The sequence below is a fragment of the Patagioenas fasciata genome, chromosome Z (assembly GCF_037038585.1).
Source record: "Patagioenas fasciata isolate bPatFas1 chromosome Z, bPatFas1.hap1, whole genome shotgun sequence".
NCBI lineage: Eukaryota > Metazoa > Chordata > Aves > Columbiformes > Columbidae > Patagioenas > Patagioenas fasciata.
Window position 1 is genome coordinate 36815373 of NC_092560.1, and position 19257 is coordinate 36834629.

The 19257-nt window shown below is 39.7% G+C and overlaps 2 protein-coding genes across 8 annotated transcripts in view; both read right to left on the reverse strand.

Moving 5' to 3' along the window:
* Nucleotides 1-565: 565 nt before the first annotated feature.
* Nucleotides 566-9597, reverse strand: MINAR2 (membrane integral NOTCH2 associated receptor 2). 2 transcript variants are annotated; one of them, XM_065861799.2, is made up of 3 exons: nt 9292-9597; nt 1605-1850; nt 566-795 (listed from the first exon to the last, which is right to left on the reverse strand). In XM_065861799.2, exons 1-3 carry the CDS (start codon nt 9514-9516, stop codon nt 616-618), a joined length of 651 nt encoding a protein of 216 aa, XP_065717871.2. In that variant the 5' UTR covers nt 9517-9597; the 3' UTR covers nt 566-615. The 2 variants fall into 2 exon arrangements, with proteins under 2 accessions (XP_065717871.2, XP_071658358.1); XM_071802257.1 differs by having other exon boundaries at nt 703-1038.
* Nucleotides 9598-14725: 5128 nt separating this feature from the next.
* Nucleotides 14726-19257, reverse strand: part of ADAMTS19 (ADAM metallopeptidase with thrombospondin type 1 motif 19) — a 143546-nt gene continuing 139014 nt past the window's right edge. For 4 of the 6 annotated variants that reach the window (XM_071802731.1, XM_065860510.2, XM_071802729.1 and 1 more), the window contains 2 exons: nt 18667-18844; nt 14727-15938 (listed from right to left, as the gene is read on the reverse strand). In XM_071802731.1, coding sequence (XP_071658832.1) covers nt 15787-15938; nt 18667-18844 — 330 coding nt within the window. In that variant the 3' untranslated portion in view covers nt 14727-15786. Of the gene's footprint in view, nt 15939-18666; nt 18845-19257 lie in introns of all 6 variants that reach the window. The other 2 variants (XM_071802727.1, XM_071802728.1) reach the window with 1 other exon arrangement.

The following is a 19257-nucleotide window of genomic DNA, read 5'->3' on the forward strand; positions in this document are numbered from 1 at the left end:
TGAAGAAACCCTGTTTCAAGTCTCAGGGAATTATTCTGAAAGAAGACCAGTGGTCTAATTTTTGTTTTTCTTCTCTGAAAAAGTATAAGAAAACATTTATGCACTTAGGCTAGTTTTTTACTTGTTGCTGCATCATTGCAGAAATGCATTCAGTCACTAAGTAATTCTTAAATTTTTGGTTTAGAATTATTTGAAGTATCTTGAATGCCACTTTATCACACTTTTCTATATTCCAGTAATAGTAATCATAAAAAGGTGAACAGGATGGTAGGTGTTTATTAGAATGAATAGTCAGTTGGCTGGTTGTGCACACTATGTGTACCACACCACACATACTGACACAAATCACTAGTCCAAAGAAGAAGGCTCCAAGAAAAGTAGCATATTCATAGTTTTCTTATATTAATTGTACCGTTAAGGAGACATTCTGCCATGCTTGGAGTATTTGTCTCTTTTCAGGATCAATTCCTTATGCTGAACAGGAACATTGTAAAATAGTGATGTCAAACAAATTGTATTTGCGACAAAAAATTGGAATTCAAATAAAACAAGCCAGGCAAATAGCTTAATAAAAATATTTATTGAAAGAACTCCCATCAACATTATTTGGCTGTACTAAGTAAATAAAATGCTGAGCATGACTATGGTAATCAGGATGCAAACAGCTAATACCATGAGCAGGATTATTCGGCAACATTTGGAATGCTTTTTTTCTCTCTCTTTCTTTTTTAACAAGGTATCATACCCAGGAGTATAAATATCCCCCATCCAGAAATGCAGATCATTAGGATTTTCCTAAAAGAAAAATCAAAAAATGAACTCAGTTCCTCTCTCTTGCACATAAAGTCATTAGAACATACCCAGAAGTATTTTGGCTATCATCAGATAATGATTAATGAATTTAAGGCATCACAACACAAATGCAAGAAACTTTCACTTGAATATAGGTTGTTCTACTTGCCAGATGTTGCAAATGTTCCACTGGGGAAAGTTAAAACCACTCTTTTCAGCCAGGAACCAAATGTAGGACAACAGCCACTGAAATGTGATTAAAAAACCCAGAAGAAACCATGTTGTCTTCTCAAAAAGAGATGTCAATTCATAAACCCAGATCTGAGTCCCTTCCCAAATAATGGGAACAGCAGAAAAAAGCTCACAAAAGTAACTCTAAAAGCAATTTGTGCCAACTCACAGGCAGGCAGGATCCTGTATAGTGTGGATGAGACTGAGAAAATATATGTTATTTGACAACAGAATGATGTTACGAGCAGTTATTAAAGTGGGCATATAGCATTTAAGTGCCTTGTTTATGGTTCTTCCCTATATAAACAGGGATGGTGAGCTGTGGGATGTTGCAGTTTAAGGCTTTCTCTAGTCACAGAGGTTGTGTTCTGCAGAACTGAAATTCCTGGGGTCTATCCAGATACATAGACTTCTTTTCCTGATAAGACTCATATCAGTGTCACTTCTGTACCAGAAAATACACCCATATTTACTTCTATAATCCCACCAAAGCAACCAAGCGAGTTGTACAGTGGTTCATGCACACACCACACAGCTCATAGCAATTTACTTTGCCCAAACATGGAGCAACAGTCAGTTACCTTTATGTGGCTGGCCAAGTTAGAGTGCAGAGAGTGTCTATCATAGTCTTGCACAGTCCAGGAAGGAGTCTTTTTCTTCTCCTCCCAGTCGTTATCCAGCTGAATATCACTATACAAGGGGTTACTTTTGATTGTAGATTTCAGAGTGATGGGTGTAATGTGTTTCCCGAGGGCTTTGTCTATAATTTCTTGACTGGCTTTGTCTGAGTCTAAGCCCGGCAGCTCAGCAACATTTCTCTTTTCTCTCTGTAAGGCACAATTTGGATCAGAAGCTGGCTTTCATCTTCATTTGCCTAGGATACAGGTCCCCTTCCAGAGTCATCATTTGTAATACAATAGAATTATTTTTAGAATTATATATGCAACAATTTTTCTCATTCTGGTAAACTTCTACAGTGCAGTAAGGGAGCATGGCTGTTCAGATTTCTTCTTTCTGGGGGAAACACGTGAGTACAATCTGAATATTAAACTCTTTTACAAATGTGAACTGACATTATAATGCCTACTGAAAGAAAGCCTCTGCTTTAGTGAAACAGTGCTATGGAGCACTGCAGTAGAAGATGTAGTTCTCATGAAAGCCACAGGCGTATGATGCAGAAGCAAAGTTGTAAGGACAAAGCAGAATGAAGCACGGAGGTAGTGGTGTGTAAGTGACCGCCTTGACTGGTGCTTCACCTTTGAGAACAGGGGCGTGATTCACAGTTCTGTTCATGCTGTTGAATGCTAGACCCGTGTCAGGGTGTCAAAGAGGCACTTCATTTAACTGAGGGAGAGTTCTTAATTGAGGCACTGTCAGAACTCAAAGGTAATTAAATATCAGAGGAGTGTCCTGGCAACAACAGTCATTAAATTGGACCTTTTAGAACAGGGACGTGGCAAAGGAGGAGGATGAACAACCATAGTGGGATCACATGTTTTAAGAACTCACAAGTTGCCACTTAGTGCAGCACTAAGAGCCTCTTTAGGAGCTGGTAAAATGGTAGTTACTGTATTTTTCAATCTATAATTGCATGGAGGAATGCAATCAGACTCTCCAGTTCAAGCTGTTCAACACTTTGGTTCACCACAAGTTTCTCTCCCCGGGATTCTGAATTAATTTGTCACTGATCTCTGGTTCAGGCTGTGCATCAGCTTCCTAAGAGACCTGCTTCTGGCAGAGCCCTTGCCTTATGCTTACACCTATCCTGTGTATCAGGGCTGCTGCTACAGAACCATCAGAGTGCAAATTCAGCTTTCCTTGTTAGCAAACACTGCTTCTTCATAAGCACATTTGTCATTAGTGTTGAGATAAGGGGAGCCTTGGCCTGACCCGGTGGCCCTGTGACAGGCATGCTGGGAGGGGAGCACACCCCAGAGCTCTCCCACCCTCAGAAATCACAAATGTGTGGGGAGCACCCACTGCCAGACTCCCATAAAGTAAATGCACATCATCAACAGCCAATGAAGACGCTGGGACCTGAGAAACTGCCTTGCATGAAAGGACACCTTTTCCAGGATGTTTCACTTATGTTGAGATATTCGGCCATTAAGGTATCGTGTGCTGGATGGACTTCAGCAGCTGGAGGACATGTCCTGCTTCACCTTCCACCATTCCCACAGAAACGCAGGGGATCCCACCTCCTCTCACACGCTGGCTCTGGGAGCTGCTTGGATCCCACATCAGCCAGTGCAGGTCCCTAAGTTCATAGCAAACTGTTGGTTTCTTCTGCTTGGGTAATTTTCTGTCCCCTTTGTGGGTCAGTGAATCTACTTTCAGTAGAAGCCAGCTGCTAGATGTCATCACCTACTTTATGCCTCAGTGCCCGTGCACACGCACGTGTGAGAGTTAGTCTAGGGCAGATGGGTATAGAAGGAAGTGGGAGGACTGGTCTCCTTGAGAAAGGAAAGGTGGAGGACACAATAGTTTTTGTTTAAGAAACCCTAGGAGGAAGCATCATGCTGGCATTCTTATCACTAAATCGTTCACAAGTGACTAAGCGTATTTCCCATCAATAATCACCATTAGTAGGTGGGTGGATCCTCAGTGCTCTCCCATTCCCTCTGTTAGTTCATAATTTCCATATGTCATTGCTTAGTCTTGACATATCCCCTGATGACATTACTCTTTGCATTGCAGTTACAGCTGGCACTGAAGCCCTCTGGGTTGTACTGGCCAGATTTCAGCTGAGCTGGTGTTTTTAACTGTCGTTTCTTTCTGACTGCATTTTATGTTATTTCATTTTATTTATTTATTTTATTTCTTATTTAAAATTTGTCACTGACATTAATGATGCTTCCCTCAGGCTTGTTAGATAATTGAACTTGGAGAACATTTTGTTGAAGAACGCGAACTGTCTCACCAGGAGATGCTTGGTCTCCTTAGGCTAAAATGTTGTGAAAGAATGTGACTTGACAGTGATTTCTAAAGCTGTTTTAAATAAAATGCTCCAAAATTTGGAACAGATGGCATGATGCAAAATTTGTGCATAAAGAAGTGCTCTGTGGCAAAATTTTTGCCCCGTCCATCTGGAGTACCTCCTTTTACACAGGCATGACAACAGGAAAATGTAGTAGACTGGAGCACAGGTAGAGAGGAAATAGGACGGGAAGGGCAGTGGTGTTTTAGCATGAGAACTGGATGGGAATTTGGATATGAAATGGTTTGCAGAAGTTTTAGAGAACAGACATGGAAGTGCAAAGCTAATCAGGAGAATACACTTGAGTGCAGTAAATGCTTGCTTGTGAAACTTCTGCAGAAGGTATGTCCTAGAGACTAGCTAGGGAAAAGTGACAGAAAACTGAAGCACATACTAAAAAAAAAAATAAAAGGTTTAGGTCCAAGAAATGATACAGAAAAATAAGAAAAGATTGCATGAAACATATGCATTTACAAAAGCAGAGCAGCAGGAGATTAGATAACAAAAATGTCCCTGCTAGTATCAATTTAGCAAAAATTACACTTTTGTTTCACGATTCAGAAGGTTTCCCAACAGTTTTTACAGACTTCTGTGTTTTGATTCTGATTCATGAAGCAAATGTTCAGAGAAAGATGAAAGTATTGTAAACTTACGTATCCATATGAATTATAGAATTTATATGATATACACTGTGTCTCAGAGGACAGTGTGAATGAGGGTGGAACAGATCAGATCAGAGTTAACAGGAGGCAATTTATGTTACTATTCACTGAAGTGGAGGAGGGAACAGCAAATGCTCAAACCAGAAATAGTTACGAAGAACTCTGAGAAACTATAGTTGAAATGTGTTGATGAAATACTCATTTAACAAGATGAAAAATGCTCAACTATGCAAACACATAACTGTGTTTGATCTACATACAACTCATGAGCAGGAAAGATGTTATGGTTTATAGCTCATGTTTCACTGAGAACAGTTTGTCCCTTTTTGACAAACCCAGAGAGCTGACATGTACAAAAAGAAGGTTCTGTAAAAAGCCCAGACATCTACAGAGAGCCAATGCTACTTGCATCCCTCGGTCAAAATGTGCTTACTCCACCTGTTTTTCTTGGTGATTATTTCATAACACAAGTTATACATATAGGTACTTTACAATATATATAATTAAAATTATAAATTATTCTATATTGCTAGGAAACATTTTAATCTAATTTTTGTCTTCCCTTCATCGTTTTGTTCCCACCGTTGTTTTTAGCACTGAAACAACCTGAGAGTCTAACTGGTCTTTCCTCAGTCTGTGGTATGAGACAACAAGCTAATCACCCACCAAAACCAGAACATCACCGGTTACGGCTAGACCTTGGTCTTAAGCCCATCTACCTGCAATAAGAGATCAGAGACACCTGAAAGTTAAGGAAATTTACTTCCTGCAAGTCAAACTTTTCTTTATGCCCCCGCAAAGACAGGTAGTTCCTGTTGTCCCATGGCCACTCATGCTCTCCAGCTGCTGCTGGAGGAGAAATAAGTAATGAAAGTGACAAACACTTGGGCGGCTGTGCCTAAAAGCTTTACCCAAGGGAATCTTCAAGAAACTTAGAGCCACCAGATACTGCAAGATTTGTTTTGTAACAACTTCCTCAATCCTAATGAAAGCGGGTAGTGGGACAATTATTATATTTGCATGTAATGTGTTTAAAACTATAACCCTCTCTTGTGCAAAAGCGCTGTAATGTACCCTGAATGACCCTCCCAGGACTTGGAAGGGCAAACAAACAAACAAACAAACAAACAAAATCGGCTAATTTATCTGTATAAATAATTATTAGCTCTTTAGAATTTCTTGAACAAATTTGATCTCATAGGGGATGCTGTGGAAAACCAAACAGGAAGGCAGGGAGTAACCAAGGGTAGGTAAGCAGATCTAAGAGACAGTAGGGCAAACAGCTCACATCAAGGATTCCTGACAATGCAAGGTTTCATATCAGAGGAACTGCGGAGGGTCATAATTGTTTGTCAGAGACATAAGACAGCACCAGGTACTACTAAGCTATCTGGGAAGCCACCTGACATGGATAAGAAGGAAGTGACAGGAATACTTAGAGAAAAGTAGGCTTTTTTATGGACTATTTTAATTGTGTAGCATTGAGAGTACTTCTGTCTTCCTAATGAATTGTTTACTTAAAGAAAGCTGTTTTATCTGTCGTGGCAACAGAGTTCTGAAAGGTTGTGAGTGCATTATATAAAAACTTCTGTACATTGTCCTGTCAGCCTGGGAGCTGGCTCTGATTCTGGCCTGTTACACTTGTATAGGGAAGAATACGGACAAGAGTGGAAGTATGTAGCACATGTCTGAGCCAGGGGACAAACAAGTGACTGTAAGACAGCACCTAACTCATAGGTAAAAAAAATCTCTTGTCCTGGTCCACTGAAAAACAAGAAAAGGCAGGACACATGCATTAAGACACCCCAGGAAGGGTGAGGAGTACCCTAAGTATAACTGTAATACCTGCAGGTCAACATTTGTTCAGAGTTGTGAATTCCAAAGCAAAACCAACATGACAAGAAGTAGCATGGTGTTCGAAGAGCACCTCTCCTCTCTGCCCTCTTCCCAAAACAGGGAAAAAAGGGAAAAAACAGCAAGAAAGAGAAATTCAAAGACTGCAGAAAATAACCAGATGGACTACAGGGGAGACATGCATCCCAGCTATCAGAAGCAGATATAGGGCATTTAGCATGAGGTGTATGTTGATCACTAAAACATATTGTTAAGGCAGAGAGTCCAGTGGGACTGGAAGTTTTCAGGGCGATCAGAAAGCGGTCAGTAGCTAGCCATTTGCAGGAGAAACAGTCTGTGCTTTTTATGCCGCTTTTCACAAGGAAGGGCCAAGATTCCTGGACTGATTTATAGTTTGTTTTATTCAAAGTAGATGATGAAAATATATGCTAAGGAGGGAATCTGTTCAGGTTGCCTGGTAGAGAAGAAGAAAGTAAGGAGAAAGAGCGGCAGCTTTTTGATCAGCTATAGGAATTGTCATTATGTCATGGTGCTTTTTTATAATAGAAATAAATTTAAAAACTTAGAGGTGAAGAAAACACATAGTGCTTAAGTGCACTTGAATTTAAGTCATCTCGTAATAAAGGTCTGGAAGAGGCATCAAACTCACCACTGAGGAGGCACTTTACACGGGGAGCCCTGAGTAGCAATAGTTTCTTAAAAGAAAATTAATTTCTGAGAGGGAATTTAGGATACTCACAAAGTTTAATGACTTAGAGAGTCTGTAGGTCATGCACATATGTTCTGAAACGAATTCTTCTGTCCCCTCCCCCCTCTCCATTTCCGTTTCTGAATTAACTAACCCTTAACCCCATTAGATCTCTTCATCTTAAAGCAAAACATGTTATTCCTGCGCCATAAGTTCTCCACTGTGCCATCGTGTTTATTCTAACGTCTGGAACTCATCAATTCTTTTTCCCTAATTTGATTGTCAGCAAAAGGGAAAAAAGGCGAGCTCATAAGGGAGAGAGAATAAGCCACAATGAATTTTATCTGGACAGCTTGAATTCACTAATGAATACACTTAAAAGTATAGGTTGTGTCCCAGGTTTAACATTTATAAAACACACTACATTGTAAACTGCATTTCTGGAGATGTGAGCACACGCATTTCCTTTGAAATGGCTATCCCAGGGATGGGAATAGAGTTCCAGGAAAACCCTCTTGCTGGTGGTGAAGAGCAGAGCACAAGTCGAAAAAGCACAGGGCTCCCCACACATTTTTAATCCTCCGGCAGCTCTGCTGCCCTGGCTCGGTGACAGCGTGTCCTGTTAAACGACAATAGGGAGAAGGATGCCTGCTGCGGAGGAGGCTCTGTGTGTGGCTGCCTCCCTCCTGCACAAAAGAGGGGCTTAGGTGGGGTGGGGAGTGAGGCCAGCATTGCACCATACCCCATTGTTTGGGATCCCACAGGCTCCTTCCCTTGGTTAGGGCTCTTTGCATGGGAGATGACGGGCGACCATGCGTCCCCCTCCTCCCAGCTCTCCTTGGGGAATTGCCAGTAAAGATTATACAATATGAGCAGAAGCAGCTGGAGGCATTTGGGGTAGGCAGAGAGAGGGAAGGGTGCTGGGGTGGGGAAGAGGCTAAGAAAGGTAAGGGGGGAGTCATGGAAGCGGTTGTCAGGAGGGGAAGGACATTTGTATGTGGATGAGGACTGGAAGGGGCTCTGGGAAGGAGTGAAGGGGTTGTTTTGGGGAGCTAATGGGGAAAAAAGTCAAAGAGGGGAGAAGTGCAACTCCAAGTAGCTGTGGGAGACTTTAAGGATCTTTCTCTTCCCCTCCTCTTCCCTGTCCTCAGCTGAGGTGTTTTTTTTTTTTAGCACCCACTCCTCATTCCTCTAGGGAACTGGACCCCCAAAATAAGTATCCTCAGAATATAGATCTTTCTCCACCCGTCCCTCCCCCTCCCCCTTCCAACTGCTTGTGTGCGTCTCCATCCCTTGACAAGAACCAGACCTTGGAGCTTTTGCTCATGCTAGGGGTGGGGAAGGCAAGGGGCTCCCTGGGCAGCAGGAAAGGAGTTCTGTGGAGCAGCAAGTGGGGCCCAGAGGGGTGTGAGCTGATGCAGCTGTACTGCTGCTGATCCAGACATGAACTTCTCCTCTGCTGGCTCCAGGGCCTCTACTAGGCAGCACACATTTACATTTTTACTGAGAAACTGCTGCTACCTCTGTATAATAACCTGGATTAATATAGTTACTGTTTTTAACACTTTTGACAGCTGTCAGGACAACAAAAGGTCAAAGTAGAATAAAGAAAACAAGGCAAAATACAGAGGAAGCCACAGTGAACTGTGTAAATATATATAAGCTTGCAAGACACTAGTGAGAATCTCTGATGTTCTCTCTAATGTGCCTTTTCTTTGAGTTTGGGGGATATGGCCTGACTTCCAGAATTTTTTTTTTCCTATCTTTTTCTTGTTTTGCCCCTTTAGTACAATTAATCTGTGTTTTACATCAATAGACTTTCTGGGAAATGCTATGAAAATTTTACAATGAGCCATAGAAAGCCTCAAGTACATAAATAAAGTCAGTGGACCGCCCTGAAGAGTGACTCTTCTCTTGGAGCCTGATCCTCACTGAAGTCAATGGGAAAACTTACAGGGATATTAGTGATTCAGAGATGCAGGAAGCTGAATCCACAACTGAAGTCTCAACCTCATGTCATTTATCTCAAGATCCCCAAAACAAGGTAGAAAAAATCAGGAAAAACATCAGCCTATTTTAGACCTTACCTGTAAATAGACCCTGTTGTGCCACCGCTGCACTCCAGGTAAAGCTGCTTCTGGGAATTTTGCCAGGCTGGTTTGTAGGAAGGTAGAGTTTTTCACTAAAGACTTCACCTCCAGTTGCAGGAATTTATCAGGATGGTTGTTGTTTGGCAAAACAGAGAAGTCCATCTTTCTGTCCGGTAGAATAATAATGAAAACAGCCCCTGCTTCTGCTTCCTGGCTATGCATGCTCCTTCTATTATTAATGATGTGAAGAAGGATACGACAGTTTCCTGAAACTGTATCTGACCTCTGTTTGGTGTCAGGCTCACTTATATCATCTACCAATGATAAAAGATTGTTTAGAAGCGGCAGAGCAGACAGGACATGTTTCTGTAAGTGCCTAGCTTAAGTTTTCAAGTTCAGGATCTATTTTGATAGATACATACGTGCTCGTTAAAGCTAACAGAGTACCAGTGAGTAGATGCATGAGACACTTAAATGAATACCAGCACTTCCTCAAGTGACCTGCCAAAAATGTCAAGCTTACAATACTTCAAAGCAAGGTTTTTGTTTTTTTTTTTTTCCCCCACAAAATTAGAAGCAGCTCCCAGTGCAAAGCAAGTCCTCCTTTTCTGTGGCAGCACTAAGAGGCTTCATTGTGCTGTGTGGCTCGGTACCGTTTACCATGGCAGCTATGACATGCACTTCTTTAGGTTCAGGGATTTCTTTCACAGTAAATTCTTCTTGACCCTGGGAGATATTAGATTATTTAAAGTAATTGATAACAGAAGTTTTCAGGGAATTGAATCTGCTCCTGTTCAACTGAAGGGAAAAAAACTCTTACTAACTTAAATGGCATAGTCCCTTCACTTTCATTATTTAATTTAGAGATTTCATATTTTCATCATCATTCTGTGAGACTGTAATTCTTTTGACTTCCAGCTAGTTAAATTCCTCTTCTTACAACCAGCAAAAGTAGCTTCCTCGCTTTTATTTTAAACTTTTTTTTCCAAACCTTTCAATTTTTCTAAGCTATGTTTCATTTTTGATGACACTGCTATTTTTTTGAAATCCATAAAAATCTATTTTGGATCAAATCACTGCTGATAAATAGAGCGTCACAAAAATTTTAGCCTTATACTTACACCAGACAGTCATACCCATCTGTTTTCCTTACAGTAGATTGCCGAAATTTAAAAAGAAAATAAAACAAGTAAAACATTTTTAAAATGTTAGTAATGTGAGATCCTAAGTTAATAAATGAACACTTTGATATACATACAAGTTAAAACCCTTATCTACTTAGAAAGGTCATGATTTTTCCTTGCATGTATTTACTGACAATTATTTTACAGCATATCTATTAAAAATTATTAATCTGTTGCCTTACAAGTCAATACTCAGAGCATTTGTGGCCAGCCACAAAAGCGACAGTAGTGACTGTGTTTCTGAGTGGATGTGCATGCTTCTGAGGCAAACTGCGGCTACATTGTGAACTGTATCTCCTCACTGTAGTGAAGCCCTCAAACACTAACACACCATTAGCATGAAGCTGCTGTTTGAGACTTACTATGACATGTAGTGGCCCTTTTTTCCTGGGCAGAACTAAGATGGTAACAATTAGTCTTCCAAAGTGGCTGGGTACATACAGCCATGCCTTCTTTCTTAAACATATATACCCTTTCCAGCATCTCTCTGAACACAGGATCCTTTTGTGCTTTTGTAGCATACAATGTGATGTGTGTCTGTGTGAATTCGCTTATTGACATTATCTTGTTTTATTAGACATGATTTAAAAACATTAAAAAAAAATCCCACTAAGTCAGACCTCCCAACCCCAGGATCTATCACTGTGTTTGAAAAAGGCAAGAAGAGATGCTGTTTAGGGAGGCTATGTACACCTGGCTACTTTTCTGCAGTTTGTTCTCCTTTTACTCCTTAATAAGACACACAATTTTTTGTCCTTGTGTGTCTCTTCCCAGGCCTTTTATTATCTATTTATGGACTTGTTATCCATGAATTTTTCTAATTGCTTTCCAGTTCTTCTGATACTACCCCTCTAGAAGCAAGCTTCAGAACATCATCACCATCTTACTTTTTTACATGCTTTAAACTGATTTCCGTACTAGGTTTATCAAGGATGCCCTTTTTGTTGTACTGCAGTATTTTAAGAGCAAGAGCTCTGCACGCAGCTTATCCATCACCTTTGGGATTGTTTAAATATTAAGCATGCTCATCTCAACCTCTTCCTCTCCAACCTAAAGCATCTTTTTTCTTCAGTCTCACCGTGTCTATCTCCTTGCTCCTTTATTTGACTTTCAAAGTATGTTACAGTGTAATTCCACTACATTGGTCATAAGAACACGGCAACCATAAATGAATGCAATGCTCAAGCTGTGGGTATACCACAGTTCCAAAAATGGTGAAAATTACGTCCTCTCTTCTGACACATCCATCCATTTTTGGCTTTTATTTCTGTGCTATTGTCACAGAAATAATAACTTCAGACTACAGTAGCCAATGACACTATTATTTTTCTCCACCTCTATGACTGCCAGTTGCAAGTTTATTATCTTGTAGGAATAACTTAGGTTATTTTCCATAGCTGTATGATCTTACAATTGCCCACATCAAAGTTTGTTGCCTAATCAACTCAGTTTTGTGAGTTGCTTACCAAGTGAGGCAACAGTTGTTTGACTAGAAGAGCCTGATATCACCTACAGAGCTGGAGAATTCAATTTTTACTCTCTTCCTCATGCCATTGCTGAAAGTTTTGAAAAAAGTAAACCCAGTATCATTCCTTGGGGAACTCTACTGACTCCTCTCTATCCTGAAAGACAACCATTTGGCTTACAATCCTTCAACCAGCTTTCAAGCCATAAAGATTGCTCCTGTAGTCCTGTGTGAATAACCTGTAATGTGGAACCTTGTTGAAGACTTCTGTGTCCACCAGATCCTCTTTGCTCCCTTTCGTAGCTCTATCATCCTGAGTGTCCTTTTTACACTTGCGTTACCAGATGGTCCCACTGACCCCCTAGCTCATTTCCTGTTTTTGATGTATTTCAGGTCCTTTTTACTATTTGTTTGCCCATCTTTTCTACAAAGCTCTTCAAGTTCTTTCCAAGAGCTCTTCACAATTGATGTGCTAGATTTTAGGGCCTCCATTGATCTCCTCATGCAGGCAGGCTTTCAATTTTCAATATATTTTGAGAAGAAGCAAATGGCTGCTTCTCTGTCACTGAAGACGACAATGAAAACTGAATGAAAAAACCCTCTAACAACCTGGAACCTGAACCACATCCTCCAGAACAAAGCAGCAAATTCCCTCCAGAACAAAGCAGCAAATTCCCTCCAGAATAAATGATGACATGATTAAAATGCAGGCATTCCTTTTCTTTAGGGAAGGTATGAGAAGTGTTAACTGTTTTAACTTTTGGTCGCTGCTGTAGCTAGTCAGCATGTATCTGGGAAGAAGTCCACCCTGCACCAGCCTAGCACAAACCCTGTGCACCACTTAAATCCCACTTAATCCAACAAAATAGACTCCAAGTGGGATTTAATTAGCAGAGAGGCCTACTCTACCCCTTGTGAGCTGAAGTGGGTTTCACCCTTTACTTGTCAGCTGAACTTGACAGATTTGACATTCATTAGTTGAAATTTTACATATTCAGCAGGCTTGAAGGAAAGTGTATTAATGCATAGGGGTTGCTGCTAAAAAAGAAATACCAAATCCAAAACACAAGTAAACTTGTGTGGGAATGTCTATGAGTGAAGAAGGCTATTACTTCCCTGAACACATCTGGAAAGGTCTGCCAGCTGACACCATGGGATGTGGCTCTGCAGGGCAGGCAGATGCATGCACATCCTCCCGGTGTGCTGGGACTCAGGCCAAAGGCTGGGCACACTTTCCAAATATTCTTATTATTTTCTGACAAAACAGGTATTTTGGTCTGTGCTACTATGAATGATGAAGGAAGGTACAGAAGCAGTAAAATTAACTTGCCTTCAAATCCATGCAGAGGAGGAAGAAGCATTTTTGTGATGTAGACATAAAACTGCTTTGTAATGATTCAGACACATCCAACTAATATTTTTGTATTACCAATGCTGAAGGAATCAGAGCCAGAGCTATCAGTATTATAACATCCTGATTTCACTTATTACACTTGAAAAGAAGATCATTTTACTGTGCAGCTTTCCACTACTGTTTCCCATCCAAAAGAATTTACTTTTATAATGTTGGACAAAGGTGATGGGAGGATTATTTCAGCACAAGTCACTGATCTGTTTTGAATGGATACAGGCAGAGTTAAAATGTACTTTTCCATTTTGAGATAAAACCTACATTCTTGTTAGTGGAATATTCAGAAACAGCAGAGCATAAACTTTCAAACTTGTGCAGATAATGTCACTGGCTGATAAAAGACTATCCTCTGGCCCCTAGTCTGCAGACAGCTTTCCTTTCAATTGATTTTAGGTGTGAATCAAGAGAGTGCAGGTGTATAAGCAGGACCAGTTACTAAGTAAGTATGAAGATATTTAAAAAAAAATGATTGTATTTTTTTGCCATCCAACAATGATTCTGTTAGACTTTCAAATACGTCTGGGACATGGAGGAGTATTGTCCAAGAGCATCTGAATGTTCTGTGCATTTAAACATTTTAGTTATATTAAATATAATTTCACCTTCCAGGGTGTCAGAGTTATTTTCCTGCTTTACTTTTTAAAACAAGAAGATACTTAATTTACAGTCATATAGTAGCACATCATTAAAGTTGAGGTTTTTCAATGCATAGCAGTAAGATGCCAAACCAAAGATTTTGACAGTACAGCTATTTGAAAACACGTACATTGATTTCAATTGCAGCTAAGGCTGTGGCTAAGTATCCTTCCTGGACAGAATCACAGTACTGACTGGGGGCCTCAGTATATTAAATTCTGTGTGGATTACCTCATCACCTCTATATAGCAGACTGTGCAGAGAATTAAAAGGAACAAACACTCAAATAAGACACATTCCTTTTTTGCTTTGAGTAGAAAATATGGTGCTTTTCAGACTCATCTCTCCACCTCTCTTACCTTCAGGGTTTGCTCTCCTACATATTTTCAGAGCATGCCTAATGGCTTGCATCACACAATGGAGGCAGAGGACCTACTCATCTCCTCTTGCAAAATTCAGTGCTTACAGAAATCACCTGAGATAAATAAGTCATCCTCCTCTGAATATTACTCTTTTATACCCAAGTTCCCATATATCAAAGCTCACAGAGTGGCATGCCTGGAGCTGCAGAAAAGTGTCTAAGTCAAGAGGCAGGAGGCACTTGTTGTAGGGACTACTGTAGCTGCACTTGCTGAGATGCTTAGTATGATGGATTTGGCTACCAGACATGGATGCCCAAAACAGAAAAAAATGCAAATAACAAAAGAAGCTTTACTTTTTATTGAAAATGTAAAAATCATGTGAATCATGTACAATATTTTCTCATAAGGAAAATTTTAGCTGTTTCATAACGTTTCACAAAACTGTAAAACAATTTATTTTTATAAAGACTTTTTCATAAAACAAAGATCAAACTAAAGTAGTATTACAAAGCTATTTTCTAAATTGTCAACAGAGAACCGAAATTGTTTAACAGATTAATTCATAAAAGTGGCAGGAGGAAGGCCTCTTCAATTTGTAAATCTGCAAGAGGACACACAAAGGTATAGAGGGGCATGGGGTTTTTGTTTCAAAATGTTAAAAATCAAGTGACACAGTAAAATAGTACAGATGTGGATTCATAGGATGGTACAAGTTCTAGGACTGCATTTCTCTACACTAGCTCAAACAGTGCAACAGTGATTCAGTGTAAATCTCTACAGTGTTTCATTGATTCAATACTTGTGTTCAAGTATGAGTCCATAAGAATGATCTAAATCCCTACTTAGCTATTTTAATTTTCCTGTTTACAATATAAGTTACAGCAGAATATCCCCTTTAGTGTTTCTAAATCAAATGAGCTGAGTTCACAATACATTCTGTAATAAACTGTTCAATAATGTTAGCTTACCTCAACATCTGTTGCAAAATACACAAGATCATTCTGACTCTGAATGCCAAAAATATAATAAAATTAAAAAGGGCTTTATTTCCATATACAACAAAACTATTCAGCTAAATTAAAATAAATTCAAGCTAACATGATTTTTTTTTTTTGGCAAGAGAGAGACGACCCTATTGAAAATAAACATTTAAAATACTAGTTACTATTTTTTAAAAATTCTGATAAATGTATCCAAAGCCATACATATAAAAATTAATTATGAAAACGTCAGAAGATAAAACAAATTGGCTGTCTAACCAAAACAATTAAGGATGTCTGGCAGGCAAAAATAAATTAATTTGATTAAATTATATGTAATCTGATAATATTTGGTCTGAAGAAGCGTGTGTGTGTGTGTGTGTGTGTGTACACGTGTATGTGTTTATAAATAATAAGATTGCAAAGAGCTGAGAGCCAGGCAGCCTGACAGAGGTCAACTCTTTTGTTGCATTTTTTGCGCATAAAAGTCCCTGCATGTCTCACAGCACCGCTGATACCACCTCATGTCTTGACAGAGGTTCTTCTCTCTTATCACTCTGCAGTACACAGGCCACTGGTCTCCCAGGCACTTGAATGTTAAAGCAGCTGTGAAACAACAACATATCAAAATCAAATATACATTACTGTTACGTTTATTAGTGAAGAATCAGGTAGCGAAGGTGACAATGACAGCAGAAGTGTATGTGGGGAAGGGAAAGGAAATTCAGCCTGAACATGAGGAAGAAATTTTTTACACTGAGGGTGGTGAAACATAGGCACAGGTTGCCCAGAGAGGTGGTAGATGCCTCATCCCTGGAGACATTCAAGGTCAGGCTGGACGAGGCTCCGAGCAACCTGATCTAGTTGAAGATGTTCCTGCTTATTGCAGGGGGCTTGGACTAGATGATCTTTGAAGGTCCCTTCCAACCCAAGCAATTCTGTGATTCTGATTCTGTGATATTCAACAAAAAAAGAAAAAAAACCCAAAAACCTCCTCTTAAAGCCAGCTTAATTTGTAAATTGGATTAAGTTGTATTGAAATTAATTTGTTTAATGTCATGCAGCTGTCTCCTCATGAGAGACTGAAGTCCATCTTTCTGCCCTATACAGAGGCAGGCTAAGGCTGGGGCCAGGGTGAGGTGTGGGCTGCAGAGCCAGGTTCAGCAGAGCCAGATCCAGCAGACTCTCATGAAACAGCAGCTCCAGCTGAAATTGCCCTCAGTCTGAGAGAGAAGCTGCCACTGGAAAAACAGGAAGCTTCAGCTTGAATAATACTAGAATGGAGTTCTCAATGACACCTGTAAGTAGATTTTTTAAATTCAGAGGCAGGTAGGGAAATGTAGGGATTAAATCATGGAGACTGCTGCTGGTTTTCCAATTCAGCTTTTGATTAAGAAATCATGACTTTGTGCCATGTAGTCAATGAATGGAAATCGAACAAAACTACATGGTATCTTACATCATCTTTCTTTGTAGGTGAAATGATCTGCTAGTCCTTTGATTTTGTGAGGCTTCTTTGTTCAAAGGAACAGAAATACATGGTCTTGCTAGCTTGAAAGCTACAGATGCCATGCTATGAGGCACTATTATAAGATCTGAAGACAGCAAGTCTCATGGTATGTTTCACAGTGCAAATCCATCTTATCTAGAAAAATGAAACTTGTGGTCAATGACTGTTGAAATATTGGCAAATATACTTGTTCAGGCCCAATTATCGCATTTTGTGCTTCTCAAATGCACAAATACTGTGCATTTCTTACCTTTCTGACCTTTTCATCCTAAGTACACTCAAAATGTGCGGCTTTATATATATATGTGTATATGTATATTTTATTTTTTAAATTTTCTTCCAATACACTGGTCTGACTGCATTACCTTCTTTTTAATCACCCCAGTAGGTCTTCCCTGCTCCATGTCAAAGTCAGGCTATTAATCCCTATCTTCCTGTTTTCCAGTTCTTATCTTCACTCATTTATTCATGTTGGTCTATTAGTAGTCTGTTGCTACTTTCTAACTGTGAGAATCCCTAACTACTACATAATGTTTTTTGGAGATAATTTTTCTATCAGACTGGATTCTGACTCCTGCTGGATGGGGTCAACCCCTAGATTACTAACAACAGTGCTACATAATTCCTTCTACGAGGACAACATAGCCAAATCTGGTTTTGTGCACTTCACATTAAATGAAATTTTAATGAATCTGAGGCTGTATTTTTTTTGTGAAGCTTTGTGATTCATTTAACTCTGTGACACAAAGCTGGTTTTACCTCACCAGATGGAGAGTGTCAGTGATGGTGCAATGGCCTCTAGCTTCCGAGAGATCAGTTGAACAAAGAAAGATAGAGTACGAAGGGCAACCTTACAACAGTGAAATAGCAGAGGAGAAGGCCATAAGCAACAGCTGCCACATTATTCAGCAAAAGTGAAACAATGACTACTACACAAATGTTTAAGGTTTATAAACTTCAAAAAGAAATATCCTTCACTGACTCAAAGGAGGGATTACATACAGCCTGAAATGTAAAACTTGCTTTCCATGCAGGAGTAATCTATTTGACAGCAGGGTTTATCTTAACAAGGGCTCTGGAAAATCATCTAGAAAGGGTATGCTGTCTTAATGAAAACCTTTGAATATTCCCCAGTCATACACATGAAGCAGATGCAAGTTTTAGGGAGCTAATGGTAAGACCATCATCAACAATTCACTAGGAAATAATAATTAACAGAACTAACAGTTCTGTAGCTGTGCAGTAATACAATTTGTTGAAGAGCAACAGAGGCCCGAGTTCCTCCAGGAACAGCAAATATCTTTATGTTAGTATTTTTCCTTCACACATCCTAATCCATCAGGCACAGACTGTAGACATCTGAACCAAAGACAAGTGGAAAGAGCTATTTGTATCTGAGGAACAAATAAGGAACTCCTTGATCTCAATAAATACAATGAGAATGTAGTTTGCAGAGCTTTCAAAGAGAAAACAAGGTATTTTGTCACTTTAGGAAATGCTTGATAAAATTGAGTGAACAAATTACATAGAAACTAAATTCTTAGCTCTAATACAAACTTATTTTCACCTAGGACATTTTGTGTCCATAATACCACCCAGTACCATAATATAGTCCTGCCTTGGATAGCAAAACCCTTCACCATTTCTGAGGTACAGTCCCTGATGTACATACTGGAAAACTGAGGCAGAGAGATGAGTCTCTTCATAGAATTTACATCTCCTGAGCCCTAGCCCTCTGTTTTTAAACTGGGATTGTCATTAGTCTATGGAGAAAAAGAACTAAGAATACATTTCCAGTAGGAATGTGTTATTTTGACTGCTTACCTAACCTGGGTGATGTTATTGTGTTAACATTAATTTTCTCATTGCAGGCATGGAGATGACAGGGTCTGTAGGCTGCAGGCTTTTCTGAGGAAAAGCATTCATTGCCATGCCTTCCTGTGATCTTGTGCATGCACTGGATGACTCGGGACTGCATCCCTTTGCCACAGGTGACGGAGCACTGGAACACACAGAAGACAGACATTCATTGGAAAGTTATTTTTGCCAGTAAACTTGAAGACAAGATGCCAGTTCAGGTGAAGTCAGTGGCTGTTTCTTCAGTTGTCAGCATTCCAAGATTTCTGCCTTCCATTCTGTTAGCTAAATGAAAATAAATTTTAAAAGCACAAATATATTGGCAATATTTATTGAAGGACTGATTGCAGCATTCTGTTGCTCTGAAGCTCCATTTTGCAGAGCCTGAAATTAAACTGAACTGCACCAATGTGCCTGAAGGACACAAGGCCTCTTCTCCTGTATCTGTATCCTAGTTTACTCGTTAGAAGTGAGAGTGATGGAACATAAGAAAATGCTCACAGACACTGACAGAGAAGCATTTTTAATTAAGCCATTACTTCTGCCAGTGCAATAGTG